The following is a 20,436-nucleotide window of genomic DNA, read 5'->3' on the forward strand; positions in this document are numbered from 1 at the left end:
CCCCACCCTCCCGGCCCCACTCCGCCCTCCCCTACTCACGCGTGGTCACGCGGCCGGTCAGTGTGGAGGAACCGCCCCCTGGGTGGACACAGGTGACGCGGACGGTGTAGGTGGTGGAGGAGGAGAGAGGGCCCAGGATGGCCCAGGAGGCGTTTCCCGGAGCCTCCACCTGGAGGCGGACAACTCGGGGCTCGAGCATGCGCCTCGGCGCCCTTCCCATCCAGAAGGGCCGCCCAGGCAGGAAGAGACGTGCTGCGGCCGCTCGGGTGGCTTCCAGCCCCGGACCGACTGCCTGGGCCGCCTCTGCCGCAAAGGGTCAGCCCGCGGCGCGGGCGGCACGGAGCCCCCAGGTGCTGGAGGCCGCGCCACCCCTCCCAAGGGCACCCAGTGCCGGCCTGCCCGCCACTTCCTTCCGTGTGTCCGCCTCAGCTAATGGGTCCACCGTGTTAGCGTGTTTGCACGTCCTCTCCCTCATCCGCACCAGACCGGCCCGTCTGCTCTGCCCTCTGGCCCTTGTGCCAAGTCCAGAGGGGATGCTGGGGGGTGAGGCCCACTGCAGGGGGCCTGCTGGCTCCAGGGGCACTGTGTCCCCCGATGCTGTCTCTCCCCCGGTGGCTCTGGGTGCCCCCTCAGGTGCTGGGTCTTCCCTGAATACTTGGTGCCCCTGAATACTGAGGCCTCCTACGGGGACTAGGCCTTCCCACGAGCCCGAAAGGCGCTCCACACCCACTCACCTGCCCCGAGTGGCCACCCTCGCTGGAGACGTAGGTGGCTCTACAGAGGCGAGCAGGCCTCTGGGGGCCCTCCCAGAGCACCCGGGCCGAGTCGTGGCTCACCCTGTCGAAGTCCAGGCGTCTCGGGGGCACCAGGGCTGCTGCGGAGCACAGCACAGCTCAGCCCGTGGGGCCTGGCCGCCTGCAGAGGGCATCTTCAGGGCTCACAGCAGCACTCACGGGTCCTGGCCTGGACGCCCCGGGCCTCGCTGGCCTCCGACCCTCTCAGGCTCTGCACCGAGATGGCATAGTCTCGGCCTGGCTCCAGGCCCTCCAGCAGCACCTCGGGCTGCCCCACCCGAACCTGGAGGACCAGGACAGGTGAGCGCCCTGCCGCAGCTCCCACCCTCTGCTGCCCGCCGCCCCGCCCCCGCTGTACCTCTCGCCCCTCCTCCTCGCCCTTGGGAGGGGTGGGCGAACACCGCACCAGGTACTGAGTGGCCCCGGGCGCGGGCTGCCAGGTGAGGTGGACAGTCTGCGGTGTCACGGTGGCTAAGGTCAGCGTGTGGGGCGGAGACAGTGGCACTGGGGGCAGGGGATGGGACCGATCAGGAGGAACACAACCCCAAGGGGGCAGCTGCCCGCTGACCTCAGTCCCTCTCACAGACTTCAATGAGGGACACAGCTCTCATTGAATTTCTCCTGGGGGGCATGGCTGCAGGCAGACTCAGCGCCCTAGTTAGAAGGGTCCTGAAGAAGCCTGAGGCCCGCACTTCACAGTCAGCAGTGAAACGTCTGGCAACAGAGAGCAGACTGGTGGACGTGGGGATGTGGGGGGGGAGGGTGATGGGGGTGACTGGGGGGGGCCTGGGATGCGGGGAGGAGCTGGTCTTGGGACGGTTAAAATGCTCTAGAATTCACTGCAGTGACGGGTGCACAACTCGCAGGTGGACCAAGAGCCAGAGCGCTGCGCGCCCCATGCAGCAGGTGTCACGACGTGCACCCCATGAAGTGGGTGTTACGACATGCGCCCCACGCTGCAGGTGTCACGACGTGCGCCCTGTGAAGTGGGTGTTACGACATGCGCCCCACGCGGCAGGTGTCACGACGTGCGCCCCGTGAAGTGGGTGTTACAACAGGCACCTGCATGGTGGGTGTCACGACATGCGCCCCACGCGGTGGATGTCACCACCGCACACCCCGCGCTCTACCGGTGGATTTTTGGTACTGAATATACTTCAAGGGGCTCAGAGCAATGCCTGGGAGGCCAGTGGATAGCAGCCCGAGAGGGAGACAGCCCAAATCCTTGAGGGGGCCTGTGGGAACAGTGATGGCCCTAGTTGTGTTTCTGGTAAAAACGTTGATTATTTTTCTGGTGTTCAGAAGAGGACACTGAGGGCCAGAGATGCCCAGTGGCCCTGGCTTGGTCACATAGCGGTTGTCGGACTGCCCATGCCCCCTGGTCCCCCTGGCCCCCTGCTGGTGCTGGCTCCTGAGCCCAGGCCGGCCTCTGCCCCACCTACATGTGGTCGCCAGGCCGCGAAGGCCCTCCCCGACCCCACTGGCGTAGACCGGGAGTACAGAGACCAGGTACTCCGTGCTGGAGGTCAGGTTTCGGAGCTCTGCAGATGAGGTGGGCGCCTCCACCACCACCTGGAACAGAAGGGACGCAGGAGGCCTGGGTGCGGGGCAAGAAAATTCAGGAAACTGGGGAGCCGGCTTGGGGATAGGACGAAGCAGCCCCAGTGCAGGGCCACCTCAACAAGGAGTTACTCCCAGTCAGCCGTCAGGCGATCAAGATGAGCGGAGCTCTCAGCCTCAGAGCCCCGCCCAGCTCCTCCACACACAGCCCAGGTGGGGACCAGGAGCATGGCCCCAGAGGGGGGAAGGCAGCAGACGGAGTCTCACCTCCCTGGGGGCCCCGCCCCTGGAGGGGCGCCACACGATCAGGTACTTGAGGGGCGGCCGTGGGGCTGGAGTCCAGGACAGGCGGACGCTGGAGGAGGTCACCTGGGTCAAGACCAGGCCAGTGGGGGCAGGGAGTGGGACCATCGGATGGGCCTGGACTGGTGTGGCTGGGCAGGGAGAGGCAGCCGTCAGTGACCCAGCGGGCAGCTGGCATTGGTGGGTCCTCAGGCTCCCCCTGGTGGCCACTCCAGGAGGGACAGGAAGGTGACTCCCAGCCCTCCCTGTGATCCTTTATTGTTAGACGTCCCCCAGGTGGGGGCTGCAGGCCCCCTCCAAGCTCCCCAGAGCGGCTGAGTGGGGCCAGGGGCTGCGGCCAGTACAGCCGCCGGCCTTACCTGGGCCCCTCAGCGTCAGTGCTCTGCCCTGGACCCGCTGGCAGACGAGGCGGCTGAGCAGCCCAGCTAGCGTGCCGAGCTGGGGGAAGTCCAGCACGTTGTGCGCGGTGATGTCCAGCGGCCGCGATGCCAGCAGCCTCAGCTCAGCCTCGTCGGCGTTCTTCACCCCTGGGGCCGCGGGCACAGGGTGAGGATGCAGCCCCAGGGCCTCCTATGGCCACTGGCTCTTTGCCAGAGTCACTGTCGGGGGTGGGGGCTGCCCTGAACCCCTCAACAACCCCACCCCAGCCTGCAAGACAGAGGCCACGTCTGCCCACACAGCCTGTGCAGAGCTCACCAACTGCAAAGATGTCAGCGCCCAGGTCCTTGAGGACGCGGGCAGCAGCGCAGGCGTCATCCTGGGACTTGCCATCTGTGACCAGAACCACCACCTTCACCCCCTCTTCACGGGCCCCGGCCACGGGCCGCAGGTTCTGCTCCAGGACGTGGGTCAGGGCGAGGCCTTTGGGTACAGGATGGCGCTGTGGGACGGGCGCCCACGTTCTCCGTGCACCACTTCCGTCCTGGCCCTTCCCCTCACAGGGCCCCCCACGGCCTGGCTCTCACTGCCCAGCTGTCTTGGTCACAGGAGCATGAAGCCCTCAGTGTGGGAAGGGAGAGAAGGGTGCTCAGCGACAGGGGTCTGCCTGCTGGAAACGCCCAGGGGTTGCTTCCAGAGAGGGCCATGCCCACTCCCATGGTGAGGAGGGACGGGGTCAGCAGACCTGGGTGGGGGGTGGCTAGCTGGGGCAGGGCCCACATACCTGTGAACGTGTTACCTCCCCTGTAGTGGAGGCGGGCTATGGCGTCCAGCACCTCCTCCTTGGTGCCAAAAGAATTCAAGTCCCACTCAGTCTGAGGGTCCCCACTGTACTGAGTCAGTCCTGGAGGGAGAGGGGTCACTGCCATGGCCTGAGGGGGTGCACATAGCTACCCACAGGAGCAGGACACACACCCGCCTATGGCGTCGTCAACCTGACCTGGGAAAAGCCCCACTTTTAAGCCAGGAGTCCTCTTGCCAGAGTGTGGGCTAGGGGTGGGCTGGTAGCCAAGGGCCAACACCGGGGCTGGGCTGCCAGAGGCCCTGAGGGGCTGCTTCCTCCTGGTCATGCACAGCCCCCCTGCTGGCATGGGTGGCACCCTGAGCCCGGGTGGGGGGCCAGCACCCACCTACTTGGACCTTGTCAGGGCTGATCTCGAAGGGGGACACGACACTAGCTAGGAAGTCCTTGATGAGCTGGAAGTTCCCATGGCCGATGCTCCAGGACCCGTCCACCAGGAAGATCATGTCCGTGGGCACAGGGGGTGTGCAGCGGAACGGGGCCACTGTGGGGCTGGGGGCTGGGTGGGCCAGCACCACACAGGGCCTCAGGGACAGTCTGACCCCACAGACACCATGAGGTGGCTGTCTTTAGCCCTCTTTTCCAGAAGGGAAGCTGGGGCACAGGCAAGCTGTCCAAGACCACACAGCCAGGGAGTGGTGTGTGAGGACTGGGGCCCAGGCCATCATGCAGGGCAGACAGACAGCCCCAGGCCATATGCCCCCCACCCCACCGCCACCCCTCACTCCTGCTGTGACAACCCTGACGCTTACTGGTCGTCTTTCTCTCTACAGTGGAGACCACGGTGTGGTGCTGTCTCTCGGGGCCTGGGGCTGGCTGTGTAGTGCCCATCCCCTCCACCTGTAAGGGCTGTTCCTTCCTGGGCAGTCCTAGGGGTGGGCACTGATGAGTCAGCCCTCACCTCCTCGATGCAGGCAGGAGCTCCCGAAGGTGGGGCCCAAGTCCACCACACAGGATGACCTGCCATGCCCCCACACCCATGGCCTTGGTCAGAGTGAACCCAGCAGGGTGATGGGCAAGTAAAGCTAGAGAGAAGGTGGTCAGAGATGAGGAAGAACTTCCGGCAACCCGCTGAACAGACTGAACCGCTGTACCCCTCCCCCAGCAACTTGCCCCTCACTCCACTTGGACCCACCAAGGCTGGGAGGGTCGTGGCTCAGGGCCCAGGTGACTCGAGGCTCCGACGTCGACTCATGGTCTAGGCTTCCTACCGGGGAAGGGGTGGGCTCCAGGGCTGCCCCCCATGGCCTCCGGCTGCTCCTGCCCACAGGGTGCCTCTTCAAATCCTTGACTGCAGGGAGAGGTGAGGGGCTGCCAGGCCTCACACTCCAGAGTGTGGGGTGTCAGGGTGGCCTGTGCCTCCCGGTGGGGGGTCACCCAGTCCCTGGGAGGCAGGCAGGGGAGGCTGCTGCTGCGTGGCCGGCTGGGACTTGCCCCCAGCCTGGAGCTGTGGGGGCTGCAGGGCTGGGATTGGGTCTGGAAGGCGCTGGACTTACTCACAAACTCCCTCTGGGCCAGCAGGACACGGCCGGAGTCAGAGAGCAGGAATATGTGCAAAGTGTACTCCTTGGAGGGGCTCAGACCCCCCACCGTAGCCTTGGCGGTCTTGGTGGTCAGCATCACCTCCAGCTCTGAGTCCCCTGGGGAGGTGGAGAGCTGGTGGGTGAGCGTGGGTCTGGGGGGTGAGGTCCCAGGGTCCTCTCTCCAGCTCCTCCCCTTGGAGCCCAGGGAGAGGAGGGGCCGGCCTTTACTCCCCTCCAGTGGGTCTGATGTATGGCGGTGGCACATACCCTGGGTCTTGAGTCGAGAGAGAGTTATTCTGTGGCAGCAGATAGTATGTCCTTTGCAAAACTCCCCAGAGGAGTTTGTAACATGATGAGAATCCATACACTCTGGAGGTACCCAGCTGGGCAGCTGGGACTCCACCAGGGTGTGTGGGTGGAGACGGGGGCCCACCTGACAAGGGCTCTGTGACCCCACGAGGCAGAGGCAGGCTGGGTTCCAAAGGGGATGGCTTGTCTCTTTCTCAAGAGGAAGTGCCTTGAGCTAAAGCCAAGAGACGCAGTCAGACTGAAGGAGGCCCCTGGGGGTCGGACACAGAGGAAGACGCCAGAGAAGGCTGTGGCCCTCAGAGGGAGAAGAAAGCAGACCCGTCCGTCTTGAGCCTTGGTCCTTGTGCCCTACTCCACCCAGCTGCTCCCAGGGACTCGGGGAGGCTCAGGGAGGCAAACACAGAGACTGCCACCAACTGTGTCCTCTCCACTGTTGGTCACTGATGGTCACGGAGCCTGGTGTGCAGCTGGCCCCACCCTAAGCACCTCACGGGAGGCCATCTGTGTGATCATCCAGCCAGTTACCCCATTTTACAGACGAGAAAAGTGCAGCACTAAGGACCAAGCCGCAATGCTACTTGCTGTAGCATCAGAATTTAACCCAGGCTCTCCAAGGGGTGCAGGCCGTGGGGAACAGATAGAGGGATTCTCTCTCACTCATGCTTTCATACACACACTCACACACACAGATGTTCACACCCACACTCTTCACATCCATGATCTCTCACATACTCACACATCAACATATTACCACACTCTCACACATGGTCTCACATGCATGCACATATCCACACACATGTACACTTACTCTCACACACATTTACATATCACACACACTATTATACTACAGACACACACAGTCATGCTAGCTGCCTCACACATTCACTCATACACTCACATATTCACACATATATACACATTCACACACATAGTCACACACACACTCTTACACACATACACATTCATGCTCTCAGGCATACATTCACACACACAGTCACTCCCACATTCATTCCCAATCACACTCACACTCATTCACACAGTCACACACACACATGCACAGACACATTCAGTCTTACACATTCTCATGCACATTCACGTACACACACATTCACTCACACTCAGTTACACACAGTCTCATACACATTCACACACTCATATTTACATTCATTTCACACACACTCACACTCATTCACATGCACACACAAACTTACACACACTGATACATTCACAGGCACGTACACACACATTCACTCATGCTCATACACTCACATTCTCACACACAGTCACACAGTCACACCATACACTCACAGTCACACAGTCACGCACACATTTACACTCTTACTCACATACACATATGCTGCCATACTTCCTGCCTCATACCACATCCCACCCCAGACGTCCCCAAGTGGACTGGCCCCGAGAACTCTGGGTTCCTGGAGATAGCATCAATACTGTCCACATCTCACTCCTCAAAGCCTGCCATGTCCATCTTCAATTCCCAGCATGACCAGCAGTATTCCCTGCTGTCTGCCCAGCCCCTCCACCCTGCCTCTGCCCCTCCGCTCCGTCTGCTCCGCGCTGGTCTCACACAGCCCAAGCATCAGCACAAGGATAGGGTCCTGGTCCTGCACAGCTCACGTGCTCTTACGGCTCATGGATTTGGGAAGGAAGCCCACTGTTTGTCAAAAGAATGACGGAAGTGCACAAGCAGGCAGCTTCAGTGCATCCGTGCGACAAGCACTCGCTGAGGGCACCTTGTGCTGTCTCTGCTAGACTTTTATGACCCAGAAAACAGCTGTGCAGGGCCCTTGCCCGTTCGCCCGCACACATACGGCATGGAATGGCAGCAGCCCGGTTTGTGCTTCCGGGAACGGCAGGCTAGGCCACCCTCCTGCTGAGAACAGTGAGGAAAGCTGGATGGACAAACTATTTTTGAGAATACGCGTGAAACTGCTGGCAGGCCTGTAAAATGATACAACCGCTGTGGAAAACAGTATGGTGATTCCTTACAAAGCTGGAATTAGAAATATCATTTGACCCCAAAATCCCATTACTAGGTACATATCCTAAAGAAGTGAGAGCCAAGACAAGAACAGATACATGGACGCTCATGTTCATCACAGCACCACTTACAACAGCCAAAAGATGGAAACAACCTGCGTGCCTATCAACAGAAGAATGGATAACCAAACTGTGGTACCAGAACAATCATGGGAGAATAGAAGGGCTTGTATGCACAGGGAGACAGCTCAGGGGGCAGGAGTGCATGGGAGGGAAGGACACAGGGAAGAGCTAACTATGGGAAGAAAGTGGGAGGGGAGCTGTTGCATTGTGGGAAATTGTAGTCAATGTCATGAGATAAAGTGTATGTGAGCTGCTGTATGCAAAGTGAATTTTGCCTGTAAACTTTCACCCAAATCACAATTTAAAAAAAAAAAAAAAAGCCGAGAGAGAGAGAGGGGGGGGGGAAGGAGAGAGAGAGAGAGGGGGAGATAGGTTGCATCTAAAAGAGTGACAATTGGGCTGACAGTGAATTCTCAGGAGAAAAAGGGAAGCGGCCAGAAGACAGTAGGAAGATGCTGTGCAGTGAGCCACTCCTCCCTTCTGTGATGGATTGTAAAGCCTAGTCTCCTGCCTGTTTGGGGTGGGACGCAGCTGGAGTCCCGCCTGCTGGGGGGCGGGACCCCTCACCACCCTCACCCTCCGCTCTGGGAGAGTCCTTGCTCTCACTCCTGGACCCGAGATAGCAGCGGCCATCTGACCCACCGATTGGGGTTCACCACACCCTGCAACCACGTGCAGACCTACCCACAGACCAGGGACTTGCCAGCCTCCCAGCCTCCACCACCACCACGTGAGCCACTTCCTTGGCAGTCTGTGAGTCTGTGAGATGTTACAGTGAACTACAGAACCCTAAGACAGAAGGCAGAGTACTGAGGGGAAGAGGAGTTGATGTCAGAGATGATGGAGGGGCACGGCAGTGTGGAAAAGTTGGACGTTTGGGACCTCTTTAACCTCCACCTCATGGGGACCATTGGGCTGATCTTTCTAAAAGAAATGATTCAAGCAAAAGATGTCTTCAAAGTGCTGAAGGAAAGTAAGTGCCTAACAAAAATTCTACACATGGCAAACCTTTCTCAATACATGCGGGACCAATGTCCCATGAACAAAATAAACATTGATCCCTATCTCACACCATATCCAGAAATTAATTCCAGATGGATCATAAACCTTGTATGAAAGTTAAAATAATAAAAGTTGTATAAATAATCGGAAAATAATATCTTCATGATTTGTAGGTGGACATAAATGCCAGGCAGGACACAAAGGCTTTAGCCTTAAAAGAAAAATATTACTTAGCTAGTTGGACTGGCTGCTCATATCCAGACTTTATAAAGAAACTAGAAAGGACAAGGGGAGATCTTCCCCCGAGCAGACAGAGAGGGCATGGCACTGCTGATGCCTTGAGTTGGGACTCCTAGCCTCCAATACTAGGAAATAACAAATGTCTGTTCTTTAAGACTACCGACTTTGTGGTGTTTCGTTATGTCGGCCACAGGAAACTAAGACAGATGTTTTCCACTGGCACTGAATGTGCGTAGCCTGTGCCCTGGCACTCCTGTGTTTATGCCCCACAAGAATGCATGCTTGTGGACACTAGAAGGCAGCCATGAGGGGTTCACCACAGCCCCATTCACAAGACCCCAACAGGAGCCACCCAAATACCCATCGACAGTGGAATGAGTCCGCCACTGTGGCATGTTCCCGCGTGGAACATTTCACACAACACACACCACCCTTACCAGGCATGAAACAAAATGCTGACCCAAACAAGTGCCTAGAAAGAGCACATGCCATGATCCTACTGAAGCCATGTTTGGAACAGGCAAAGCCTATCTGTGGTGTTTGAAGTTGAGAAGGTGGTTATGGTTGAGAGCTGAGGGGTCAAAGACTCGGGGGGTTCTGACTGGCGTCTGGTTCATGGATGCATCTCTTTTTCCTCCTGGGGGTGACTTCACGGATGCCTGCACTTTGGGCTGATGCACACCTACATTAGGAAAGGAAGAAAACACCAAATGGATGTCAGAAGAGACTGTGAAACTTGCTCTTGAATGGGCAACAGCTAGAGCAAATGGAAGAAATGACAAGATAAAAGCTGAACAGAAGATTTCAAAGAGTGGCTCGAGAAGACAAAGTAAAACATTATAATGAAATGTGCAAAGACCTGGAGTTAGAAAATCAAAAAGGAAGAACATGTGCTCAGCATCTCTCAAACTGAAAGAACTAAAAATTCAAGACTCAAGTTGCAACACTGAAGGATTCTATGGCAAAATATTGAACAATCCAGGAAGCATCAAAAGAAGATGGAGAGAATACACAGAGTCACTATACCAAAAGAATTGGTCAATGTTCATCTATTGATCAAGAACCGATGGAATTGAAGGAAGAAGTCCAAGCTGCACTGAAGAAATTGGTGAAAAACAAGGCTCCAGGAATTGACAGAATACCCTTGGAGATGTTTCAACAAACAGATGCCACGCTGGAGGCACTCACTCATCTATGCCAAGAAATTTGGAAGACAGTTACCTGGCTATCTGACTGGGAGAGATCCATATCTGTGCCCATTCAAAAAAAAAAAAAGTGATCTAAAAAACTGCAGAAATTATCAAAATATCATTAATACCACACACAAGGAAGATTTTGCTAAAGGTAATACAAAAACTGTTATAGTTGAACATAAACACGGAACTTCCAGAAATTCACACAGGATTCAGAAGAGGTAATATGGAATGAAGGGTATCATGTCAGATGGATCTTGGCTGAAAGCAGGGATACCAGAAACACAGAATGCCTGTGTTTCACTGACCATGCAAAGGCATTCCACTGTGTGCATCATAATAAATTATGGATAATATTTCAAAGAATGGGAATTCCTGAAGAACCTGTACATAGACCAAGAAGCAGTCATTGGAATAGAAGGGGATACTGCATGGTTTAAAATCAGGAAGGGTGTGTGTCAGGGTTGTATCCTTTCACTATACTTATTCAATCTGTCTGCTGAACAAATATTCCAAGTAGCTGGACTATATGAAGAAGAACACAGCATCAAGATCAGAGGAAGACTCATTAACAATCTGCAATATGCAGAGGACACAGCCTTGCTTGCTGAAAGTGAGGATGACTTGAAGACTACAGTCTGCAATATAGGCTACACCTCCACATGATGTGAGACACAGAAAACAAAAGTCCTCACAACTGGATTGGTAAGCAGCATCACAATAAATGGAGAGAAGATTAAAGTTGTCAAAGATTTCATTTTACCTGGATCCACAATCAACATCCATGGAAGCAGCGTCAAGAAATCAGATGACACACTGCATGCAAATCTGCTGGAAAGAGCCCTTTAAAACGTTAAGGAGCAAAGATGTCACTTTGAAGACTAAGGGGCGCCTAATGCAGGCCCAGCCCTTTCAGTCTCCGCATGTGCATGTGAAAGCAGGGCAACGAATAAGAAAGAAAAGATCGATGAAGAGTTGACGCCTTTGACTTGTGTTGGTGAAGAACACTGGAAGTCCCATGGGCTGCCTCCCAGAAGAACGAACTAATCGGTCCTGGAAGAAGTGCAGCCGGAAAGCTTACAAGCACAAATGGCCAGACTTCCCCTCACCCAGTTTGGTCGTGTTGTCAGCAGGAACCAGTCCTTGGGCAAGGATACCATTCTTGGTAAAATAGGGGTCAACAAAAAAGGGGAAGACCCTCAATGAGATGGACTGACACGGTGGCTGCAACGATGGGCTCAGGTACAGCAAGGACCGTGAGGCTAGTGCAGACCAGGAGTGTTTCGTTCTGTTGCACATGGGGTCGCTAGGAATCAAAGCCAACTCGATGGCACCTGACAACATAGTTAGATTTCGTGCACTTTTCAATATGTGTGAAGTCTCCATTTTCAAAACACTTTTTTAAAAAAATCAGCAGCTGTTGCCATGCTGGAATGTTCTATGGGCCAGGCTCCTCTGGGCAACCCCCCGGGCCCCCAGTAAAGGGCTGCTGTTGTGAGAATCTGTGCTTTTGCCTAGCCTTCACTGGGATCAGAAACCTGGCCTCTCCCACCCTCCTGGGCTCACATCCCCGTGCGGGAAGGATCCCTGGTTTCCTTTGAAATAGCAGCGAATGGGCTGTTCCCAGTGTTCCCAGTGGAGCTGGGCAGGGAGAGGACAGGGAAGTGAGGAGACTGTGCCCGTGCTGGGTGTCCCAAAGGCACCTGCAGCAGCTGGGGGCTTAGGGAGGGTGTGAAGGGCTTACCTGCCATGGGCTTCACTTGCACCAGGTAGCCAAGGCCATTGGCCTCCACCTCCTTCCACTTCATCTGCAGCCGGTCCTCGGACAGCACAGTCAGCCGCAGGCCCCTCGCTGCAGAGACGGGATGGGCTGTCTGGCTGCTGCCTGGTGCCGAGCCGGCCTCTTCCCACCAACCAGCTGTGTGCCACTGGGGTACCCCACCATGCCTGCTGGCGTCTGAAGGGACCCGGACCCACTGAAGAGGGTGGTGTCAGAACAGGAGGCACCCCCTGCCCTCCTAGGGGTCTGAGGGTGACAGAGGGGCTTCAGTGGGAGGCCTGCCTCAGCATGGAGGCCCCGCCCAGCTCCCCTGGGAGTGTTGTGGGTGTGGGGGATGGGGTGGCAGTGATGGCACCAGACCCTGGGCCAATCTGGCAGCTGCCACCCCCGGAAACACCCCAAGGTCTATGCAGCTGCAGAAGCCCTCCCAGCCCGGCAGCAAGGTCACTGCCCAGCCACACACCCCAGGGAGGGAAGCGAGTGCATGTGTGTTGTGTGTATGTGTGTGCACTAGTGAGTGCTTTGTGTATGGCCTCGCCCCAGCAGGAGCCCAACCCAGGGCGGGAGCGTGGGTGCCCCCGGGGGTGGAGGAGGGAGCAGCCTGAGCCCGGGGCACAGCTGACCCTGGGGACTCGCCTGGAAGAGGCTCAGAGCTGGGGCCTCTCGGGAAGCTTCCGGAGGCTGTGAGGGCAGCGGCTATTTTTGGAGATAGGGATCGAGGGGCTTCCACAGAGGCCCCCAGTGGCTGGGGTACCCGGGTTGCACAATGGCGGGATTCAGCCTGCCGGGTGGCCCTGGGCTCCGCAAGCTGGGGCTGAAAGGCTGGAGTGTCTTGGGGGGTGAGGGGCCGTGAAAAGCCAGCTGCACGCAGGGCTGCTGCTGCCCATGAAAGGCTGGCTGTTTGGGGAGGCCCTGCTGGGCCCCCGTCTGGGGCCTTGGGGTCTCGGGGCCGTGGCCAGACAGCAGGAAAGGCCCCTCCAGCAACGTCCCAGACTCTGACTGAAAGCACTCCACTTCCTGTCCACACCCGTCAGGCCTTCACCGCCCTTGCCCACCCTCCATTTGACACAGGTTCCCCTTTGGGCCCAGGCCCACACCTTGACAGAGCCTGGAGCTCTGTCCGCTGTGTCCTGGACTGAGCAGTCATGGCCTTGACTGAACACAGGGCCCTGCGAAGCATCGAGGGACCACTCTGACCAGCACCCCACCATCCAGCAGTCCTCCCACCTGGGCCCACTCGGGGCCCCCTCAGCCAAGGAAGCAGAAAGCCATCCTGTGACCATTATCAGCCAGTATGCAAGATCAAACCCAGGAGGGCCAAAACGGACAGACAGACAGACTGTTGCAGGATGCAAACAGCCTTAAGCAGGAGCTGAGGTGGTCGGACAGCTCCTCCATGGGTAGCGACAGGAAGGGACACTCGCTATGGGAAGCGTGAGTCACCCCAGAATGCAACAGCCTGGGGAAGTAGCCCAACACATGCAAAGTCAGGGCTGACCAGGAAGGAGCTGCTCGGTGGGGCGGGCCGAGAGGAAGGGGCCGGTCACCAGCGTCCACACAGGTCCCCTGAAGGCCCAGGTGGAGGTGCCCGAAGCCAGAGGTCAAGGGGTGCGTGTGTGCGGAAGGTGCTAGAAGCAGCAGCTGACCCACCTTCCCTGGGGGCGGGAGAGCTACTTTTGGAGCCAGATTCGGACTGTTTGAGATTTGTGTGGGGGGTTAGTTAGATGATTAAAACAAACATCAATATGGCGGAATCGTGTGCACAGTGTGTTAGTAACTGTCTCGACTCAGAAGCCAGGCAGGGGTGAGAGACGGCGAGAACCAGCACTACGTGGTGGTGGGGGGGACGCACCAGTCCCCATCTGTCTGTTCTGTTCTCTTGTCCTTACTACCGAAAGGCTTAGTTAAGCAGGGACCCAGCTGAAGACAAAGGCCATCGCGTTAGCAAAGGGAAGGTGGAGGGTGGCGGAAGCCTGTCCCTGTGGTGAGGCCTCATCCAGCCAGGCTGATTGGGTGGACACTGCCTGGGAGAGGCTCTTCGTGGTGGGCCACCCAGGTCCCTGGCAGCATGCCTCAGGTTCTTACCTTGGCCCTGCCCGGCCCCCAGGGCAGCCCCCAGCCACAGACAGAGGCAGGTGCATAGGTTCATGGCCATGTGACCTGCAGGGCAGGGTAGGCCATTAGCCACTACACCCCCACCCCAGCCGCACTGGCCCCCACCAAACACCACTGTCTAGAAGACACGGCCCCCACAGCCTTCCTCACGAACCCCAGTGCTGTGGATGCCCTACCTGCTCACAGCTGGGGGCTTGGGGTCTGCCAAGAGGGCTGGGATCCCCGTCCCCGTGCAGTTGACCCCATGGAGGGGGGCTGGGGTCTCACAGCCCAGACTCTGAAACTCTGACCCTACCTTGGAGGCTCTAGGAGGGTCTGAAAGACCACCAGGTGGTCCCGGAGCCTCCAGGGTCCCCCTTCCTGGGCCCTGAGAGACCACCCCACCCTTCCTGTGTGTGCTCAGGAGCACCCCCCAGGAGCCAACCCTCCCTGTAGGGGAGACTCCAGCCCACTGGGGGCGGCAATGCTGGAGAGGCTCACCGGGAGGGGGACCCTGTTCAGAAGCAGCCCTGAGCCCTCTCCCAGCTCCTGGCCCTCCCGACCCACCCAGAGACCTGGCCTGACAGGTCAGGGCCAAGTTCACAAGCTCTCCATGCCACACCGTCCTTCTCACACCCCCACACCTCAGGTCTCCTGGGACCCCTAGAAGGTCAATGGGCAGCCCAGGGTGGCCACCCCACTCCCCTGTCCACCCAGCTCCTCTGTGCCCCCCGGCCCCCACCACCAGTTCCCATCATGCCCCCACCCTATCCTCCCCCATTCCTGTCCACCCCATCCCCCCATCTCCTCTGGTCCCCATTCCTCCCAGTCGCCATCCCCCTCACCCCCAGTCTCTGTCTCTCTCTTTCCCCATCTCCCTCAGTCCCCTGTGCCCCCGAGTCCCCATCTGCCCACTCCCTAGTCCCCAGCCTATGTAAGAGACCATTTCCCACCAGAGGGTCAAGGGCACCGTGAGTCACAGACCTGCTGAGCACCCCCTCCTCCTCCGCGTGGATGGGCCGCTCAGTCCAGCTTTGGCCACAGGGCGGCCAGGCTTTATGTGAGGATGCGTCACTGTCCTCGCCCACCCCTTGGCCGCCTCCCTGCCCGCCCCCACAGGCCCAGCCCTTCCTGAGGGAAACAGAGGCCCCAGGGCCCGCCCATCACACAGTGGGGGGCGGGGGGGGGAAGGCAGGGGCCACGGCCCTGTGGAGCGCCAGCACTGCCCCGGCATGGGCCTTGTCCTGAGGGGCTCATGAAGGCGTCTGAGTGGTGCAGGTGGTCTTGCACTCAGCCAGTGAGTGCCCGCTGGAAACCTCCCATTGCACTGCACAGGACCCAGGCCTGGCGAGTGGCTTTCGGACACAGACGACACAGCTCTGACACCTCACCAACGTGGGCCCACAGGAGGCAACCCAGCCACGGGCTGAGGCAAGGGGTCCAGGCAGGTCCCCCCGGGCCTGCCTTGTCCGGATCCCTGGCCACCACTGGGCCTCTGGGTCCACAGGGTCTCCTGCTACTGGGGGCCAGGCACCATGCAGGCCCTGGGAGAGCCTTGGCTCACCCCTCCCTCCTCCAGCAACAACCCAGGGAGGGGCTGAATGACCCTGAACCTCAGTGCTCAGCCCTTCCTGGAACCCAGTCCTGCACCACCCACTCCTCCAGCACTGCCCACTCAGCCCATGGCCCTGAGCTTGGCCCCTCCACGTGACACATGCTACCAGATGGTCAGGAGGCGGGGCTACCTGACCTGGGAACACTTTGGGGGTTGCAGAAGACTGCGGGCTACAGCGGCCCCCTGACAGGACCCCCTTGTTGGTTGGGCTGCACTGGGGGCAGATGGGGCACTCAGTCTGTCCCCAGGACCATGGATCCAGGAGCAGTGGGTCACGCACATGATGGCTGGGCCAGTAGGGGGTTCATGTCCACATAGCAGGGCCCAGGCTGTCCACGGTGTCCCTTTCTCTGTTCTCTGAACCCGCTCACCACCCGTTCAGAGCCCACACAGCCACGGTCTCCTCCAGAGTACGTTCTGCGGCTGGGGAAGGTCACACGGAGCTCACCCAAGGCGACAAATGTGCACTCTCACCTGGGGTCCCGCCCCACCTGCTCCCCAAGAGCTCCCAAACCTAAGACACCCACCCTTTGCAGAGGGGCCGTGGCCCCAGCCCCTGCCTGCTCTGGGCTTAGCTTCCGGAGGCAGGTGTTTCGAGGGGGTGGGTCTCCAAATCTAGGGGTCTTCAGAGGCCTTAGTTGTAGACTGAGCTGTAGGAGGCTGGGAGGGGCCAGGGGGCCAGGCCAGGTGGTCCACAGCAATAGCCTGGGAGACAGTGAGGTCCAGCCACCCCCACTGTCCATGGACCCCAGCTGGATGAGACGGCAGAGGTGTCCACCTGCCCTGGAGAAGTCAGGGGAGGGGCCCTCAAGCCTCAAATCTGTTGCCTTTGGATCTACTGTCAACCTTTGGACCCACTGCCCTGAAGACCCAGAGCAAAGGAAGCTTGATGACTTGCTGAGGCGTGGGGCCACAGAGCCTGAAACCCCTCAGGCTCTCTGCCAGCTGCAATGTCAGATCCAGTGAGGATGGGCCCAGGGGCTTGGGTGAGCCAGCCAGACCTGCACCATGGCCAGCAGAGAACACACAGACCAGGCGGCCCTGGACAGGTCCCTTGGCTGCCCAGGGTCAGGCCCAGGCACAGGTGTGTGTGTGTGTTCATGGGGGGCAGGACCTACTGGTCAGTCCTTAACACCCCTGGCCTAACTGGACCATAGCCTTGCGAGGCTGGGTACCTTGTCTGGTTCTGTACCTGTCCCCTGCACACAGGAGGCACCCCAGTCCCTCAGGAGACCGCTGGTGTTGCACCCACTTGCATGAAGATTGTGGCGCTGACGGGGCAGGTGACCTGCCTAGGCAGACTTCCCGCAACCCTGACTTTCCCCTCCCCAGCCCTGGGGTACATCTCCTATCATTGGCACCAGGTGTTTGTGGAGAAGCTTCAAGTCCTTGGGAGAGGTGGCCCCACCCACAGCAAGCCAGGAGACACTGAGCAGGGCAGAAGGCTGTGTGACGAGCCCCCGCCTCCACGGGCCCGTGGGCTCTGTCAGCCAGCACTGCACCCGCTGCCCCGACCCCCAAGGCTGTACACCCCTTGCTGGATCACCCTGTGCTGGCTTCCCGGAGGGCCTGACTCCATGTGGGCTACAGCCTGGACTCCCCGTGAGGCCCCATGATCCAGCTCAGGACTGTGGGTGCAGATGAGGGCGACATGGGCTCATGACACCCATACCACCCAGCACGCCACTGCTCCCGGGGGGTGGGGGACCCAGCCTGTGCCCCCACACGCAGCCCAGCGTGAGGACGCCTTTCAGAACCGACTCCATGTTAATCTGTGGTTTGTTGTCACAGTGACCGACACCACTCACAGAGCAGGATCTGCCTGGGACAGTCGGCAGAGCCGAAGCACCTCTTATCTGCGCCTGGGGGCATCTCGGACCACCACATCCCAGCGTTCCTGAGTCAGGTCTACAGAATGCCCTGCACTGTCAAGGTGAGTGCTCGCAAGCCTGCCTGGGGGGCCAGGTTTAAAGCCCTGCTCTGACCCCTGGGACATGCATGACAACTGATGCTTTCAGCCTGTCAGGTTTTTCAGGAAGCTGCTTTACACGCTAGCACCTGGCGGGCACCTGTGTAACTGTGTGAATGTGAAAAAATGGCCCTCACCCCACCAATTCTACCATAAAGTCCACTTGGGACATATGTGTCCCACATTATTGTAGCAAAATCACATTGCCTCAAAAAAAAGAAAAAAGTTTTCCCTTGATTTCAGCATGTCTCCAGTTGCTGAAAACATGGCATCAACAAATACTTCAAAGCAGAAAATAACTGGGTCAGAAAAGGGTCAACATGCAGGGCATTTGGGGTCAAAGGGGACCCTACACATCTCCTGAGGGTCTCTGACTGGGTGTTAACAATGCTGCTCCTTGGGACAGATGAGGTGGTTCTTTCACATAAACATGCTGACTACTGAGGGGGTCCGTTCAGGAACTGGACCTAGACCAACAGCAGCATTCACATTCAAGGTCAAGGGCAGAGGAGCCCAGCAGACATTCCTGAACTTGGGGGCTGAAATTGGTATCCTGCAGACACTCCCTCTGACAAACGAGGCTCTGGTTTGCAGCGCAGGGCCCAACACTGCCCACATGGCCAGGACGTGGGCTCCACTCGTCAGAAAAACCGGATGGGCTCAGCTAGCCAGCACCACGTGCTCAGCCTCAGCTGTCCTCAGGGCCCCCAGCCCCAGCTCTGTGAGACCCTCTCATATGCCTGGCTCCCCGTGTGCTCCGTGCCAACACTCGTCCTGGGCGGACAGACTGTGAACAGCATGTCAGTTCTCCATCACCTGACAGCATCCTGTCCCCACCAGCCTGACTGTGGCCACTCACACCCCATGCTGCAGCTGTGGCCACAAGCCCCCAAGATGCTCAGAGTTGGTGACAACATGAAGGACAAGGGCCGGGCTACCTGCTCCACTCCTGTCAGGGACAGCTCAGGAACACTCACAGGAGATGTGTGGGGTCTGCCCACCCCGTGCTCACCTCCATGGTGTGCTGCAAGGGCAGATCTCTGACCCTGGCCCACCCTGACTGTGGAGGACCAGCTCCCAGGAGGCTTCCCAAAGAGGACGCTATAGCTCTGAGGCTGAGGACACCACGGCAGGACCCAGCTGCACGGGCACAAGCCGCAGAGGTATGTGTGGGGGAGCAGACACCCAGGACACTGTGGCAGAACCCGCACATGGCTGCAGGGGTGCAGGCAGGATGACGACACACTCTAGCAGGACCGGGCTACAGGGGTGTGGGCAGGGTGAGCAGCACCCCAGGACACTGCAGCAGGACCTGCAGACAGCTGCAGGGGTGCGGCGGGACGAGGACACAACCCAAGACACCACGGCAGAGCCAGGGTACAGGGGTGCAGGCGGGACGAGGACACACCCCATCAGGATGAGGCTGGAGAGGTGCAGGCGGGACGAGGACACAACCCAAGACACCGCAGCAGAACCAGGGTGCAGGGGTGCGGGCGGGACGAGGATACAATCCAAGACACCGTGGTAGAACCAGGTGCAGGAGTGCAGGCAGGACAAGGACACACCCCATCAGGACGGGACTGGAGGGGTGTGGGCGGGCCGAGGACACACCCCAGAACACCGTGGCAGGACCCGCGCACAGCCACGGGGGTGCAGGTGGGCCGAGGACATCGTGGCAGGACCCAGCACACGGGCCGCAGGCAAGCCCACACACCCCAGGGCTGGATGGGGGCAGGCTGCAGCGTGGGGAGCACATGGCACAGAATAGGGAGTGTGCGTCACACAGACCATGAGACGTGTGCAGCGTGTGGTATGCTGGGGAACACGCAGCTGTCACTGCTGGCACGAGACATGGCGTCACCAGCATCATGCTGGCAGCCGGGTCTGTGCTCCGTGTCACGCATGTAGTTAACACTGTTGCCATAGGCAAGGGGACAGCCATCCTGTGAGGCAACGTTTGGAAAGCCCCCTGCAGCAGTGGACAGGAGTCGCTGCAGACAGTGGGGGACAGGCCCAGCCAAGCGAGCCGACTACTGCGCAGGCACGGGCTGGGTGGCAGCTGAGAGCAGGTGCTGCCCGCAGAGCTGGCGGACGTAGGCAGCCTGCCCACCCAGTGAGCCTCTGGGGGGACAAGCAGAAAGCTGCCCAGTCTCCACTGACCTCCTCCAGGGGAGAGTAAGCTGAGCCAGCCCCCATCCTTTCTGACTCCTAGGGCCCATGTGACAGGATTGTGCCAGTCCTGGACGAGGATGGGGGGACCCCTGCACAGAGCAAGAGTAGTGGGGGCCCTCACTCCCCAACCGCCCAGGGCACAGAGCACACACCACAGACAACTTGAGCAGAAAGACAGGGTGGGGACCAGCGTGTGGTCTGTGAGGTCGACAGGGGCAGGGAGGAGGCATAAGGGCTGCACATCAGAGACTGGCTACCAAAGACAGGAGGACGGTTCATGGCAGTGCGGGCTCAGCTTGGCTTTGGGGCTGCCACCCTGGAGCTTTCCTTTAAGCAGCAGACGAGCTCAGACTTTAGCATTGGGAGAGGCGTCCCCCACACAGCATCCCGCAGGCCGGCAGCACCGCTCACCCTGCGGCCCTGTCCTCACACGGCGTCCCACAGGCCGACAGCACCGCTCACCCTCCGGCCCTGTCCCCACACGGCGTCCCACAGGCCGACAGCACCGCTCACCCTCC

The 20,436-nt window shown here is 59.0% G+C and overlaps 1 protein-coding gene across 1 annotated transcript in view; it reads right to left on the reverse strand.

Annotated features, from left to right (window-relative positions):
• COL20A1 (collagen type XX alpha 1 chain) overlaps positions 1-18,764 on the reverse strand; it is a 40,537-nt gene extending 21,773 nt beyond the window's left edge. Inside the window, exons 1-16 of the mRNA XM_007954704.1 lie at positions 18,759-18,764; positions 15,913-15,991; positions 14,154-14,228; positions 12,033-12,140; positions 5,394-5,537; positions 5,029-5,188; positions 4,226-4,389; positions 3,820-3,939; positions 3,354-3,518; positions 3,017-3,184; positions 2,622-2,779; positions 2,237-2,366; positions 1,153-1,298; positions 954-1,077; positions 735-874; positions 40-169 (exon numbers count right to left, since the gene is read on the reverse strand). Coding sequence (XP_007952895.1) covers positions 40-169; positions 735-874; positions 954-1,077; positions 1,153-1,298; positions 2,237-2,366; positions 2,622-2,779; positions 3,017-3,184; positions 3,354-3,518; positions 3,820-3,939; positions 4,226-4,389; positions 5,029-5,188; positions 5,394-5,537; positions 12,033-12,140; positions 14,154-14,228; positions 15,913-15,991; positions 18,759-18,764 — 2,017 coding nt within the window. The remainder of the gene's footprint in view (positions 1-39; positions 170-734; positions 875-953; positions 1,078-1,152; positions 1,299-2,236; positions 2,367-2,621; positions 2,780-3,016; positions 3,185-3,353; positions 3,519-3,819; positions 3,940-4,225; positions 4,390-5,028; positions 5,189-5,393; positions 5,538-12,032; positions 12,141-14,153; positions 14,229-15,912; positions 15,992-18,758) is intronic.
• Positions 18,765-20,436: the final 1,672 nt, after the last annotated feature.

The sequence above is a fragment of the Orycteropus afer genome, unplaced genomic scaffold, assembly GCF_000298275.1.
Source record: "Orycteropus afer afer isolate SDZICR_OR568_19922 unplaced genomic scaffold, OryAfe1.0 scaffold00469, whole genome shotgun sequence".
NCBI lineage: Eukaryota > Metazoa > Chordata > Mammalia > Tubulidentata > Orycteropodidae > Orycteropus > Orycteropus afer.